General features: G+C 51.6%; 1 protein-coding gene across 23 annotated transcripts in view; it reads left to right on the forward strand.

Moving 5' to 3' along the window:
• Positions 1 to 15,916, forward strand: part of NDST1 (N-deacetylase and N-sulfotransferase 1) — a 73,504-nt gene that overhangs the window by 29,324 nt on the left and 28,264 nt on the right. For 14 of the 23 annotated variants that reach the window (XM_055112784.2, XM_034960795.3, XM_034960794.3 and 11 more), the window contains 2 exons: positions 7,227 to 8,126; positions 14,163 to 14,657. In XM_055112784.2, the coding sequence (XP_054968759.1) occupies positions 7,614 to 8,126; positions 14,163 to 14,657 (1,008 nt within the window). In that variant the 5' untranslated portion in view covers positions 7,227 to 7,613. Of the gene's footprint in view, positions 1 to 5,162; positions 5,285 to 7,226; positions 8,127 to 14,162; positions 14,658 to 15,916 lie in introns of all 23 variants that reach the window. The other 9 variants (XM_055112783.2, XM_055112782.2, XM_055112788.2 and 6 more) reach the window with 1 other exon arrangement.

The raw sequence follows: 15,916 nt of genomic DNA on the forward strand, positions 1-15,916 counted from the left end.
TTGGGTTACTGGGCACAATTCACCATGAAAGGCATGGCTTGCTCAGTCTCCATACCTGCTCTTATGGAGCTCTTGGTCTCATTCCTGGAGCCCGCCCATTCATCACAGGCCCAAGCTGGACCCCCTTCCCTGATCCCAGTCTCTGGACAGCTTGCTCCTGTAAGAAGGCCCTTGTACCTCTGCCCCTTTTCTCTTATGGGTCTGGGGCAGCATTTTCAGGTGGGGATGTTAGATAGAGTGACTTCAACTCCAGAGCAGTGGCCACGGTTACCGTGGTATTTCCCGAAAGTGCAGCGTTGCCATGGCGTCTCCATGACGACCAGAGCATCTCATTCATTATCCTCAGCACCTTGGCAGGGAAAGCTGGGACTAGGGCTAGGGGAGTGCAGTGGGAGCCTGGCTGAGGGCTGTGGGCCACTGGCCTTTGTGGCTGAGGTTCCCCTCATGCCCCTGCCTACCCCAAGCCAAGGTTCCTCTGCAGGCTCTGGAGTTATCTCCCACCCATGGGGTCTGGGTTCACATTTCAGCTCTGCCACTGAACAGTTGTGTGATGTTGGGCAAGTGACTTAACCTCTCTGAGCCTTATTTTACTCAACTGTAAATGTGGATAACAATATTAGTTGTAAGGATTACATGAAATGAGGTATAAAAAGTGCTGGCTGGGCGTGGTGGCTCACGCCTGTAATCCTAGCACTTTGGGAAGCCGAAGTGGGTGGATCATCGGAGGTCAGGAGTTCAAGACCAGCCTGGCCAACATGGCAAAACCGCATATCTACAAAAATTAGCCGGGAATGATGGTGGGTGCTTGTAATCCCAGCTACTTGGGAGGCTGAGGTGGGAAAATTGCTTGAACCTGGGAGGTGGAGGTTGCAGTGAGCCAAGATAGTGCCATTGCACTCCAGCCTGGGTGACAGAGTGAGACTCCATCTCAAAAAAAAAAAAAAAAAAAAAGTGCTTAGCACAGTGCCAGGCTCATAGTATGGCAGTATTCATAATGATGATAATTATAATGTTGTTGGTGTTATTTTTATTGTAGAAACCCTTGGGTTTCAGGGAGGAATGAAAGACCAAACTCAAAGTCAGGAAGGAAACCCATTGGAGTCAAGATTTGGTGGTTTCCATGTGACTGTGGCAAGTCACTTCACCTTGAAGTCTTTGTCTCCTTATCTGTAAATTGGACATAATAACAGCTGCTCATTCATTCATATCCTGAGTATTCAATAAGGACCTGACCCTGGGAAAAGTGGGAGCTTCCACGATGAATCAGACTTGGTTCCTGCCCTTGAGTGGCACCCGGGCATTGGGGGAGGAGGAAGAAAGGACACTATTTTGTGCTGAGGGCTGTGTGTGCCGGGTGCTGGTGAGGGCCTGTGCAGAGGTCAGTAAGCCCTGGTCCTGCCCCACAGATCTGCAGGCTACAGGAGGTAGAGCCATGTGCAGGAATGCCCCCAGTTTAATCTGCACAGACCACATGCTCAGGTGCACCCAGGGGCTGGGCAGGAAGCCAAATGAAGGAAAGAGGTTGGCTGTGAGACTGTACGTAGAGATGCTGATGGTGTTAACTGCAGGATACACGGCCCATTTGAGGCTGGCACTCTAAGTGCCTCAGCTGATGGTGGCAGGTGAGGATGTGTGCCCAGTGTCACCAGAACTTGCCCTCTTTAGAGACAAGTTAGAAGTTCTGACTTTTATGTAAAATCTCCTGATTTAAAAATGTTGCTAACAAATCCCAAATTAAAGAAAAATACTGTGCAAGCCAAAGAGCACAGTCTGCATTTTGTTTGGGCTCCAGGGTCCTGGTTTTCAGCCTCTGCACCGTGGAGTGGGGATGAGGCGGGAGCCTGAGGAATGAGACTTAGGAGTGGGAGAGGGGGCAGTGGTTGGTGATGACTTCAGAGGGGTCATGACTTTGGAACCTGGATCTTGAAAGATGAGTAAGTGTCCCAAGGGGTCCGGGGAGGCATTCCAGGCAATGGGAATTTCATCAGCAAAAGCCTCAATGCTTCCCCGAGATTGGTGACTGGCTGGGTGAGGCTGGAATTTAGGGGAAACTGCTGGTGATGTCTGCAAGGCCCAGCAGGCCCAGGGTGGTGGGGGTCATTGAGGCCTCAGCCCCAGCTGTCCTTGAGGCCTTGGTGGCTGCAGGGGGATTAGAAGCCCCTCAGTTATTTACCTCTTGAGCCACGGGAGTTCTGGAGTGCAGGCGGGTGAGGAGGGCCTTGGGTGGAGGGTGGCAGCCTCTGAGTGGGTTGCAGAGGGGCTGTGCTGGAAGCCCCCTTTGCCAGCCAGCTGAGTGGCCGGCGCTTTGCTACAAAGCAACTGGCTTCCCCCCACCCACCCCCACCCCAGGGTATTTGGCCTTCTCTGAGGACAGGGGCTACCTTGCTCTCCCTCTGCCCTGGGTTTTGCCATGGCCTTATCTTCAGCTTCTTGGCTTCTATCCAGGCAGCCAGCCAGCTCCCAGTAAGGGCCGCAGCCTCCAAAGATAGGGCTACTTTTCAGACATGCTGTGAGAGGAGGACGGCAGCCCTGGCTGCCTGGCCCTCTGTGTAATAAGTGTGTGTGGTGCCTGCCTGCCTCAGCCCTTGCTCTCCCTCTGTGAAATGAGCTGCCCTCCCCTGCCTGAGTCCTGGGGCTGTCAGACTCTCAAGAGAGGGATGAGCTTGAAAGTGCTTCGTGAGCTAAGCTGTGATCCACATCGTGAGGGATTGTCATAAGTATGTTAAATAAGCAACAGGGGTGCGTGATAACAGCAGCTCTGTGCCAGGCGTGGTTCTGAGCATCTTATGTATCAACTCATTTAATGTTCACAACCTTGGGAAGTAGGTAGAATTTCCATTTTACATGCTAGGAAACTGAGGCACTGAGAAGTTAAATAACTTGCCCAAGATTACATAGCTACTAAGTGGTGGAGCTTAGTTTTGAATCGAAGCCACTTGGCTCTAGTCTGCACGTGTAACCAGTAGGGTCCATCAATCTAGGACTTTAGGTCTGTGGATGGGTGGCAGGGAGGCTCTGAACTCCTTGAAATTATTATGATATATATTTTTTTGAGACGGAGTCTCGCTCTATTGCCCAGGCTGGAGTATGGTGATGTGATCTCACCTTACTGCAGCCTCTGCCTCCTGGGTTCAAGTGATTCTCTTGCCTCAGCCTCCCGAGTAGCTGGAATTACAGGTGCCTGCCACCATGCCTAGCTAATTTTTGTATTTTTAGTGGAGATGGGGTTTCACCATGTTGGTCAGGCCGGTCTTAAACTCCTGACCTTAAGTGATCTGCCCACCTCGGCCTCCCAAAGTGCTGGGATGACAGGCGTGAGCCACCACACCATTATGACATTTTCTAGTGTGTGTGTGTGTGTGTGTGTGTGTGTGTGTGTATGGCTTTATTGTTTAGATTTTTAGTTTTACATTCACAGCAAAATTGAAAGGAAGATACAGAGATTTCCCATATGCCTTCTTCCCCTGCACACACACACAGCTTCCCCCATTATCAACATCCCCCACCACAGTGGTACTTTTCTTTTTTTTGAGATGGGGTCTCGCTCTGTCGCTCAGGCTGGAATGCAGTGGCACAATTATGGCCACTGTAGCCTTGACCTCAGGGGCCCAAGTGATCCTCCTGAGTAGCTGGGTCTACAGGCACATGCCCTGACACCTGGCTCATTTTTTTTTTTTTTTTTTTTGTAGAGATGGGGGTCTTGCTATATTGCCCAGGCTGGTCTTGAACTCCTGGCCTTAAGTGATCCTCCTGCCTCGACCTCCCAGGGTCAGGGGACTGCAGGTGTGAGCCACTGTGCCCAACCCAGAGTGGTAAATTTGTTGCCACAGATGACCCTGCATTGACACATCATTATCACCCAGAGTCCATAGTTTACTTTCGGGTTCACCTCTGGTAGTATGCATTCTGTGGGTTTGGACAAATGTATAATGACATGTATCTACCATCGTCGTCTCATACACAGTAGTTTCACTGCCAAAAAAATTCTCTTTGCTCCGCTGATTCATACTCTCAACCCCCAACCTCTGGCAACCGTGTGCATTTTTTTAATGTGCATATTTTTTATGTCTGAAAAATGTCAGATTCCCACAGGGGTTCGTGGCTCCCACATTCCTGAGACTCTGAGCTGCATCATTCACACTCTGAAAGATTGTTAATCTGATAGAGGGTCACTGACCACAGCACTCAAGCCTGCGAGGAGTGGCTGGTGGCTGCTCTCCTCCGCTTCCATGGGATTGGGTGGCCAACGTGGGCAGGGCGCCATCAGGGCATCCCCACCTCCTATCCACTGTGCTTCTGTCCTGGCCCTAGGCCAAGGGGTGGGGCTGGGCTGCGGCCACAGGCTGCCCTTATCAATGGTAAATGGGACACCTGGGTACCCTGAGTGTAAACAGGACCAGTCACCCCAGCCTTCCTGGCTCTGCCCAGGACGCCTGCTCCTTCTTGCCCTGCTCTCAGCTAGAATTGCAGGGAGTCCCTGGAAAGTGCCACACATGCTCTTATCTCCAAGCTGTGGTATGTGCCATTTCCTCTGTCTACCCCTGCCCAACCCTTACTTTTTCTTCTGGTCAGCTTAGGTACCCTTCCTCCAGGAAGCCTTCCCTGTCCCCTCCTTCCCCCTGCCAGAAGAGTTAAGGACCCCTGAGCTCTCCCAAACCCCCATCCCATCCCCGTCTGTCACACTTTTCCCCCTGCATTGCAGATGCCTATTTTCTTGGCTGCCTCTGGTTCCTCAGGGTACTGGCACTGAAATGTAGAATATCAGAGGTGAAGGAGCCCCCGGAGATCACCTGCCCCAACCCCCTTGTAACATGCAGGAAGCCCAGAGGGAGCCACATAGTGCATCATGGCAGAGCTGAGACCAGACCTGTTGTCCCAGTCACCTCCTCATTTCACAAACAAAAAGCGGAAATAAAAATCACCCAGAGATAATCACTGTTAATGTTTCTTTTTTTGCATTTAGCACCAGTTTCTAGCCTATGCCCAAAAATATTTAACTAAATTATGACCGCACGTACAAACTGTTTTATAAATGTTTTTGACTTTGACAATACATACGGTAATTATATTTCTATGTCAATACATGTCCTTCTCCAACATATTGTAAATGGCTGCCTAGGATTTCATCATATGCTTGTATTATAATTTCTTTTTTTTTTTAGATAGAGTCTCGCTCTGTCGCCCAGGCTGCAGTGCAGTGACGTGATCTCGGCTCACTGCACCCTCCGCCTCCCAGGTTCAAGTGATTCCCCTGCCTCAGCCTCCTGGGTAGCTGGGACTACAGGTGTGTGTCACCACGCCCGACTAGTTGTTGTATTTTTAGTAGAGATGAGGTTTCACCATGTTGCCCAGGCTGGTCTTGAACTCCTGACCTCAAGTGATGCACCCACCTCGGCCTCCCAAAGTTCTGGGATTACAAGCATGAGCCACCACGCCCGACCCTTGTGTTATAATTCCTAAATACAATCTCCCATTGTTTGGGATTTGCTGTTATAAGCAGCACTAGGATTTGTGTTCTTGTGGAAAAATCTTTACACACTTCTGCAGTAATACCTCTAGGATAAATTCCTGGAAGTGCAGCTGTCAGGTCTGGAGCATGCTGTACCCATGCTGAGCACATCATATAGTCTTGGAGCTGGAAGGGATTTCAAAGATCTTTACCCTCTAGGCTGGGCCCAAGCCTTGAATTCCCCCCTGGCCTCTTTAGCCCTGGCTCTTACACCTTCCATCTAGACCTGGGCAACTCTCCTTCTAGCTTTGAGCTGCTGTGACTGATAGTTGCTCCTTGGGGGCCAGGCGTGGTGGTTCATGCCTATAATCCCAGCACTTTGGGAGGCCAAGGCCGGCGAATCACCTGAGGTCAGGAGTTCAAGGCCAGCCTGATCAACATGGAGAAACCCCGTCTCTACGGGCATGGTGGCTCATGCCTGTAATCCCAGCTACCCAGGAGGCTGAGGCAGGAGAATCACTTAAACTGGGGAGGCGGAGGTGGCAGCGAGACGAGATTGCACCATTGTCTAGCCTGGGCAACAAGAGTGAAACTCTGCCTCAAAAAAAAAAAGTAAGAAGAAAAGAAAGTTGCTCCTTGGGTTGCTGGGAAATCTCACTTCTTGTGACTTCATTACTATTTAAGGGAGACTGGTAGACTGTGTTTGGGGTTGCTGTTTGGGATGAGACAGTTGGGGCCTTTGTGTCGTGTATGTGCGTCTTCGTTAACTCTTTCCAGTGAGATGAGTACAGGAGGCGTGGCCTGGGTGCAGGGGGTGCGGGGGGTTCAGGCTGAGGGGGAGGCTGGAACCCAGAGTTATGGCTGCCTGGGTGGACAGAAGGTCCAGGGCAGGGGAGGCCTCCCCTCTGCATCCTGTGGTGGCAGTATGGTGATCCTCAGGAAGGCTATTTGGTCATCTGTTGTCCTGGGCTGCTGTGTGCACCTGTGGGTACGTACCCCCAGGATGAGAGATACCTGGTTGCATTATGGGCAAATATGACAGCTGCCATGTTTCTTGTGCCAAGCTCCTCAGACATATTTACTTAACGCTCAGCTACAGCCATGAGCTACAGGGGTGCTGGTGTTACAGATTAGCTCACTGATGCTTTAAAGGTGTAATGGTCACCTGAGGCCTTCTCACACAGCTAAGGCACACATGCCCTGCAGCCTGCTAATGAATCCTGGCTTGGCTTCATTCTGAGTCTTCATTCCTTGGCTGGAGACTCAGTCTTTTCATCTATCATATGGGGCTGCTGGGCTCATTCAAAGAGAGCAACGGGTTAGGAAGGGAATGGAATATGGTGAGGATGTGGTATTCAGTCGTGATTTAGAATTCTACCTCTAGTTCCCAGGCTGTGCAAATGTTTATCATCTCTCCCCATCCGTCCTGCTCCTGGATTTTTCTTGGCCTAGTCTTGGACTCTGATAATGATCAAAAATAGCAACTCCAATTTGTAGATACCATATGCTAGGTACTGCTTTAAGTCGTTTACAAACGTTGTTGGACTTAATCCTCCAACCCCTTATGAGATGGGTTCATATTATTTATTGTCTGCCCCATTTTACAAGTAGGGAAACTGGGGCTCAGAGATATTAAAGAGCTTGCTCCAAATCATGCAACCTTGGTTTGGCAGCCGTACTTGCATTTGGGCATTCCTAGGTCAGCTCCTGTGTGTCCACAGTTAGCTGAACCCTGAAGCCCGCACTCTGACACTCCTGTTCTCTCCACTCTCCACAGCCTTAGCCCCGTGGGCCCCACGGAGTGAGCGGCATGCAGCACCCCCGGGCCTGCCCAGTGTCCTCTGGCCTGCTGCCCTGCACCCCCAGAAGGCCCTGACGCCCTGGGGCACTTCTGCTCTGCACAGGACCACGCGGGGGTTTGCCATGGTGACATAAAGGGGCGCGGAGGAAGGAAGGAGCGTGACCAGCCTGTGGACTGCGCCCCTGGCTGGGAGGAAGGACTGGGGGCCCAGATCCTCCACTCCCAGTGCCCCACAAGGGCGTCGCTTCCTAAGTCTCTGTGAATTTGTTGGTCAGTGGACGATTCTCGTGTCTCCTCCTGTGTGGGGCCTTGGGGTAGCCAGGGCAGGCCGGGCCTCCGGTGGCCAAGGTCTCGGAGGCCAGGATGCCTGCCCTGGCATGCCTCCGGAGGCTGTGTCGGCACGTGTCCCCGCAGGCTGTCCTTTTCCTGCTGTTCATCTTCTGCCTGTTCAGCGTTTTCATCTCGGCCTACTACCTATATGGCTGGAAGCGAGGCCTGGAGCCCTCGGCGGATGCCCCCGAGCCTGACTGCGGGGACCCGCCGCCTGTGGCCCCCAGTCGCCTGCTGCCACTCAAGCCTGTGCAGGCAGCCACCCCTTCCCGCACAGACCCGTTGGTGCTGGTCTTTGTGGAGAGCCTCTACTCGCAACTGGGCCAGGAGGTGGTGGCCATCCTGGAGTCCAGCCGCTTCAAATACCGCACAGAGATTGCGCCGGGCAAGGGTGACATGCCCACGCTCACTGACAAGGGCCGTGGCCGCTTCGCCCTCATCATCTATGAGAACATCCTCAAGTATGTCAACCTGGACGCCTGGAACCGGGAGCTGCTGGACAAGTACTGTGTGGCCTACGGCGTGGGCATCATTGGCTTCTTCAAGGTACACAAGAAGCAGGGTCCCTGAGCAGTTCAGAGCCCCCTCTCCAGCTCAGTGCCTGAATTCTCATCTGTGAAATGGGTGTAATGGTAGCACCCGCCTCCTGGGGTTGTTGGGAGGGTTAAATGAGTGAGTATATGTAAAGCACTGGGAGCATGCGGTGCCCACTGCCTGGCAAGTGCTTTGTAAATATTAGGGGAGCGTGCCAGGGGGATCGCCTGCTGTGCATGGGGTCCAGCACACAGCAGGTGCTTGCCTAAAGGAGGCCACAGAGTAAGTGTGAAGTCGGAGGAGCATGCTCTGCTAGGTGCCCCAAAACCTGTCAAGGCAATCTCCCCTAGGGAGGGCGTGTGCACCCATTTTTCAGATGAGCAAACCAAGGCTCCGGGTGTTAAGTTACTTGTGTGAGGTTTTGCAGCCTGTAAGTGGAGAAGCCGAGATTTGAACCTAGACATAGACAGTTTGGGCTCTTTATCCCATGCTCTTCCCTCTTGGTGGTGGTGGAGTATGGCGTTAATATACCTCCTGACCCAGAGCCATTTGCATGAGGAGAAAGAGGAGAATGAAATCCCACTGGCAGATGGGGAGCTGCTCTGGGCTTTATGGGGCTTCCAGAATGACCGCCGGGATTGGGGTCCTTGCAGAAAGGGTGTCACAGAGAATCTGTCCTTGGCGGGGGGAGGTTGGGAATGGTGGGTGGGGGATCCAGAGGCTGTGGTCAGAGAAGTCTGACCTGCAAGATGAAAGCAGACACTAGCTGGGACTCTTAGTTGGATGCTTTGAAGGTGGCAGGGAATTTGTTCCTTCATTCAACAAATATTTACTGAGCACTCACAGTGTTTGTGGTCCTGTGCTAGCGGTGATCGAAGTGGACAAAGTCCCTGCTGTCATGGAGCTGGCATTTCAGTGCTATGGGAGTGGGTGGGTGACAGGCAGTGAGCAAATAAACACAGGATGGGGCAGGTGTGATCAGTACAAAAAGAAACAAAGCAGGGAAAGGACACAGAGGGTAGTGGGGGTGGGAGCTTGACATTATTTTAGGAAAGTCGTCTTTGATAAAGTGACCTGAAATAAATGAGGGGAGGAGCCATGTGGCTTTCTGTGCAAAGAGTCTTCCAGGAAGAAGGGACGTTAAGTGCACGAGTCCTAAAGCAGCCTCTTGCTTGGTGTGAGCCAGGAGAGGAGGAGCGGGAGATGGGTCAGAAGTGGCCTGTGTCCGCTGCTGGGTGCCCGTTTGTGCCAGGCCTTCCTGATGCACTTGTGCACTGGGCCCTGTCTCCTGGAGGGCTTCTCATGGCGTGTTCTTTCACACCCTAATACAGCAGGAAGCTCTGCCACTGAAAGGTATTGTGAGCCAAGAATTTGAAGGCCCTTAGAAGTCCTGCAGTAGAGCAACCAGTGAGATTTGTTCTCAACTGGCTTGATCACAAAACCCTTTCTTTTACAGAGCACCCTCAGGGGAACGCTGGCCTGGTTTATGGCTTTACAATGACATCAAGTCAGACTATCTCCATTGTCTGTTTGTCTCTTTTCTCTTGGACTCTGTACCCTTTCCTGCCATGAACTTCGTTAAGTTCTATTCAGAGTCCCAGGCCTGAAAAGCGTCAGGAGGCTGACGTTTATTGAGTGCTCACTCAGTGCCATGCACCGTCTACATGCGTTGTGCAGATTCACGCACTTCACACCAAGGCAGGTGGCTAGCAGCCTGATTTAAGATAGGAGGAAACTGAGGCAAAGGAGGATAAGCAATGTGTCCAAGCCTACGCCTCTGATGAGTATAGGTCTGGGATTTGAACTCAAGCAGTCCGGCCCCAGAGGCCTTAGTCTTAACCACGATGTGATGAGTCCAGGAGCCTCACATACCACTTATTCAGGAGAAGTGACATCAGAGGCCACACCCAGTGCACAGAGCTCCCACAGTCTTTGGGGACCAGGCAGTGGGCTGTGGCCATTGGGCGTAATTGGTACAATGGAGCTTGGGCGCTGTCTGGCCCCAATTCCTTGCTCTGCAGAAGGTGAACAGGAGGCCTAGGGAGGGGTGCGGACATGTTCAGAGTCTCATCGTGGGACCAGTGGTAATTCCAGGACTTGGTGCTCTTCCTACCCTGTTGCCTAGGACAAGACTATCCTTGGTTTTGAGCAGAGGCCTGTGATTTTCTGCTCAAATGCATGCCCTCTGGTGGTCAAGGCACATCTTTCCACTCTTTCTGCAAGACCAACTTCCCCGCTGTGTGCTGGGCTTGCCAAGTGGGGATTGTCTGTGGGCTCCAGGGATCTGAAAACTCATTTTCCAATTCCCACTGATGCTGGATTCCCAGGGCAGTGTGAGAGCAGGGACTTAAAAGTCCAGACAGGTTCAAATCTCTCTGTCACTTAGAAACAGAGTGACTTTGGGTAAAATGCTCAACTCATCTGCAAAGTGGGGCTAATTACAGCTGCTGCTTCACTGGTCTGTGTTGAAAACAAGACAGTGGGTGGGGAGCACTGAGCCCATTGCCTGGTACCGGAGCCACTCAATAGATGGTAGCTATCGTGCTTTGTCATCTCCAGGTTCAGTAAACAGCAGTGGTAGCACTGTGTCCATCTTGTGGCCCTGACCAATGTGTGCCCCTGTGAGATCCTGGAGGGTGGTGGGAATAGGGTCATCCTCATCTGGATCCCTACTTCCTGGCACTGTCATGCCTCAACCTTGAAATTCCAGGTGACCTGGGGCTAAACACACCCTGGCAGGGGTCTGGCAAGGAGTACCTGACCTCTTTCATTGAGCACTTACTGTGTCCCGGTCACTGAGCTCGGTGCTTTGCAGGCATTTCATGGCTAATTCTCACAGCTATCCTGTGAAGTAGGCACTTTATTTTCAGATAAGGAACTGAGGTTCAAAAAGTTAAATGGCTTGTCCCGAATGACATAGCTACAGGTTGAGTGTCCCTTGTCTGAAATGCTGGGGACCATAAGTGTCTCAGATTTTGGAATGCTTGCATTCTACCTACCAGTTGAGCATCCCTAGTCTGAAAATCTGAAATCCAGAATGCTGCAATAAGCATTTCCTTTGAGCATGACCTTTAGAGGTCACATTGGTGCTCAAAAAGTTTTGGATTTTGGAGCATTTTGGATTTTCAGATTAGAGATGCTCAACCTGTGGTAAGTCATAGAGCCAAGATCTGACAGTCAAGCTTGTTGTTTCTAACCCAGCCACAGGAGCAAATGTACTGACAGGGAGCCTGAGGCTCAGAGAGGAGATGTAGGATTCCCAAGGTCCCCCAGGTAATGGTGAGGTCTGTGCTTGGCCTCCACCTCTGCGTTCCCGAATCAGGGCTCCTCCTCCCTCTGCCTGGGGGACCCCATTGGAAGACTTGGTGTCTCCGGAGTGGGTACTCAGTGGTGAGGAGCAAGAGGGATTTCCACTGCTGTGGGGTGAGGCCTGCAGTGAGACCAGCATCTCGGTGCTGAGGCCCTCCATTCCCTTCTTGCCTGGTTCATTTCATTGCCAATGGATAGGCCATCAGTGACTTGGCTTCCTCCCTTCCTGGATGGCTGGGCAGCTGACTGAGCCTCCAGCACCTGGCAGTCAGCTCAGGGTCGGGACTTTGAAATGGGATCCCTCAGCACCCGCGGTCCAGTGTGGCATCCCAGGCCTCAGCAGGCAATGGACAAGGCCTGAAATGTCTCTGGCCCCTACCGCTTTTGTCTCCACACAGCCCAAGTAGTTCCCATCCTTGGTCAGGGCTGTCTTAGGAGTCGTGAGCAGCCTGGAGTTGGGGAGGTAGCTGAGGACTGGGCTGTGCGCTGGGCCTCAGCACCCCAGGCTGGCTCAGGACAGGGTGGGGAAGTACTCTTGATGTTTGGAGAATCACATGCAGGCTACTTAATGTGGTTTACGAGGCCAGGGCCCTGCAGAGCCTTTTTGGGAATTAGAGGAGATGAGTGAAAGGCACTCTTCTGGACAGGTACAGCTCTGCAGCGGGCTCAGGCTCAGCTGAGACTTTACCCCGCCCCCGCCACTGACCTGTGTACCCCTGTGTGTGCCCCCTGAGCAGCTCTCCTGGGGGCCCCACACATGACCCCATCTCCCCCTCCAAACTCATTTTGCTTTGCCCTGCCCCACTCACTCTCCAGGCAGCAGCCACATGGATCTTTTTAAAATGCAAATTAGAACCTGTCATCCTTTGATGGAGTCTTTGAGGGCTTCCTGCTGCTGCTTCAATCCTCCAGCACCCTGCAGGCCTGGCTCCAGCTGACCTATCTGCCTCATCTCCTCCTTTCCCTCTTGGTCACTCGGCTGCCCTCTTGCTATTCCTTGGTCATGCTGAGGCCTGTCCTACCTCAGGGCCTTTGCACTTGCTATTCTTGGCCTCTACCTTTCCCTTTGTTTGTGCTTGTTTGTTCTTTAAATGTTAGCTCAAAAGTCCCTTTCTCCAGGAGACCTCCTGAGCCCACTAACTGTGCCCAGTAATCTACTGTTCCACAAATATGAACCTCCTCTGTGTAGCATGTGCCACACTGAAGTTTTATATTTATTCCTGTGATTTCAGTGAATGTCTCTCTTCCCTCCTTGATTTTAAGGTTCACGAGAGCAGGGGCCATGTCTTTGTTTTTCTCACTGTATCACTGGCACTTAAAACAGTGCCTGACACAGCAAATAGTTGTGGAATGAACAGATGAAACCTGTATTGAGCGTCTATCTATGCCAGGCACTAGAGAGCTGGCTGTTCCTCTTTTATTCCTTTTAAAAATCCAGTTCTGCATTGAATTGTGTGTGTTCCTGCTGGGTATCAAGCTGGGCACTAGGGGTCCAAAGGTGAAACATCATAGCCCCTAACCTTAAGGGGTTGCAGGCTGGTGGGAGATAGAACGCTGAAAATATAATATTGCTGCTGAGGTGAGAAATGCTGCAGCTGAGGCTTTAACATGGTCTCAGGGAGGCCAGTGCAGAAAAGAGGGTATATGCATTGGGTGTGAATTATGAGCAGGAGTTTGTCAGGCCAAGAAGACGGAATGGAATTGGCAGAGGAACAAGGAGAAATTGTACCATATTCAGGGGCAGGTGGCTGAGAGGGTGAGGAAGGTCATGAAGGAACAGGGGCTGTGAGCCTAAGGAAGAGGGGACTGGGGCACACTGTCTTCAGACTTCCAGGGAGCTGAGCAGCCACATGCCTTGAGAGAAGGGAGGCAGAGACTTCACCACTGATGGCAATGACCGGGCAGGCACCATAGTGAGGGAGTGGCCTCTGGGGTGCTAGGGGCATATGGGGCACCCCCAGCAGAAACCTCCTCTTTGAACGTCTGCATTGGCATCCACATAAGATGTCTCCTGAAGAAAAGGTTGCGTGGCCAGAGGCAGTTTGGAAACCCCAGGCAACCACGCCTAATGGTTAGGTGTGTGGGTGCTAGGGCTCGACCTCTTGGCAGTGATTCATAGCTCCTCCCAACCACTGTGCTACTGAGGGCAGCATGCCCCTCCAAGCCTCGGTTTCCACACCTGTGAAGTGGGATACGCAGGCTGATGTGAGGACTGAATGAGCAGTTTCTGATCATGCCACAGGCCCTATTCTGAGCACGTTGCCGGTATTGATACTGGTCATCCTCTACCACTCCTGGAGTTACTTTCTGTTCTTAGCCACATTTTACAGCAGAAACTGAGGCACAGAGAGGTGATATAACTTGCCCAAAGTCAGGCAGTCTAGCAGGATTCATGTTCTCAACTGCTAGATTTTCTTCTGTGTGGTTTAGCCTCTCTAGGCCTCTGTCTGCTATGTGTAAAATGGGTATGAGAGCAGTGTCTCCATCTGGGGTCATTGGAGGATTAACAGCATTCCTGTCTGCAAAGTGCACAGCACCTAGTGCCTGGCTTTGGTAAGTGAGTCGTGTGTTTGTGAGTATATTATTGTGCAGGGTGGAGCGCAGGGCCAGGGTGGTGAGCCCTCCATGAATGTTGGTGAATATTGATACCACTGTTATGGTCCACATGTGAGAGACTGTGTCCTTTGGGGTTCTGGATGTGACAGTTCTGTTCCCCTTCCTGCCCCCCATTGACTGCAGGCCAATGAGAACAGCCTGCTGAGTGCGCAGCTCAAGGGCTTCCCCCTGTTCCTGCACTCAAACCTGGGCCTGAAGGACTGCAGCATCAACCCCAAGTCCCCGCTGCTCTACGTGACGCGACCTAGCGAGGTGGAGAAAGGTGTGCTCCCCGGCGAGGACTGGACGGTGTTCCAGTCAAATCACTCCACCTATGAGCCAGTGCTGCTGGCCAAGACGCGCTCGTCTGAGTCCATCCCGCACCTGGGCGCAGACGCCGGCCTGCATGCTGCACTGCACGCCACTGTGGTCCAGGACCTGGGCCTGCACGACGGCATCCAGCGCGTGCTATTTGGCAACAACCTGAACTTCTGGCTGCACAAGCTCGTCTTCGTGGATGCCGTGGCCTTCCTCACGGGGAAGCGCCTCTCCCTGCCATTGGACCGCTACATCCTGGTGGACATTGATGACATCTTCGTGGGCAAGGAGGGCACACGCATGAAGGTGGAGGACGTGAAGGTATGGCTGGGGGTGCTAGACCGGGCAAGGCAGGTGGGGCCTGGCAAGCTTCAGCCTTCAGGTGCCCCATCGTGGGTGTGCCCTGTCTGCATCTCCCCTATGCTGGGAGTTACTTAAAAGACAGTCCCACTCTGCTTCCTGTCCTGCCAGTTGGTTCTTATTAATTGTCTTATTAGAAGCAAGTATCATTTAAAACTTGATCGAAGCATTGGCCAGGTGTGGTGGCTCACACCTATAATCCCAGCACTTTGGGAGGCTGAGGTAGGCGGATCACTTGAGGTCAGGAGTTTGAGACCAGCCTGGCCAACATGGCGAAACCCCATCTCTACTAAAAATACAAAAAAAAATTAGCCAGGTGTGGTGGCGTGTGCCTGTCATCCTGGCTACACAGGAGGCTGAGGCAGGAGAATCGCTTGAACCCAGGAGGTGGAGGTTGCAGTGAGCCGAGATTGTGCCACTGCACTCCAGCCTGGGTGACAGAGCAAGACTCTGTCTCAAAAAAATTAAAAAAATAAAACTTTGTTGTATTGAAGTATTGAATATGAGGAATTTTGCATCTGGAATGTGGAGTTTAAGTTTGTATAATATGTATGGAAGAAGACATCCAGACAAAGATGGGAGCTGTACAATGCTGTTTGTCTGCCTTTAATTTAAATATGATTTTTAACTCTTAAAAATGTTTATGTTAATGTCAGAGCACCTACAAAACTCTTAAAATAAGGATGAGAGCTTGAATCATGCATGAGGCAGATTTTAACTGAGGTGTAAGTAGACAGTGGAATGCATGTGTTTAATTCAAAAAAGGTTTGCTGGCCGGGTGTGGTGGCTTGTGCTTGTAATCCCAGCACTTTGAGAAGCGAAGGGAGGAGGATTGCTTGAGCCCAGGAGTTTGAGACCAGCTTGAGCAACATAAGGAGACCTTGTCTCTACAAAAAATAAAACATTAGCTGGGTGTGGTGGTAGTAGTCCTGTAGTCCTAGCTATCTGGGAGGCTGAGGCAGGAGGATTGCTTGAGCTTGGGAGGTTGAGGCTGCAGTGAGCCATGACTGTGCATGGCATTCCAGCCTGGGCCACAGAGCAAGACCCTGTCTCAAAAAAAAAAAAAAAAAAAAAAGTTTTTACTAAACAAAACTGTGTAAAAGTACTTTGCAGACCACAAGATTTTACACACATGTGAACTGTCATTGTGAGAAACAGCCTACAAATTAAGACCATTAAACAATCTTTAAAATACAGTTTTCATCTACTCACTATTTTAT

Source organism: Pan paniscus, chromosome 4 (assembly GCF_029289425.2).
Source record: "Pan paniscus chromosome 4, NHGRI_mPanPan1-v2.0_pri, whole genome shotgun sequence".
Taxonomy (NCBI): Eukaryota; Metazoa; Chordata; class Mammalia; order Primates; family Hominidae; genus Pan; species Pan paniscus.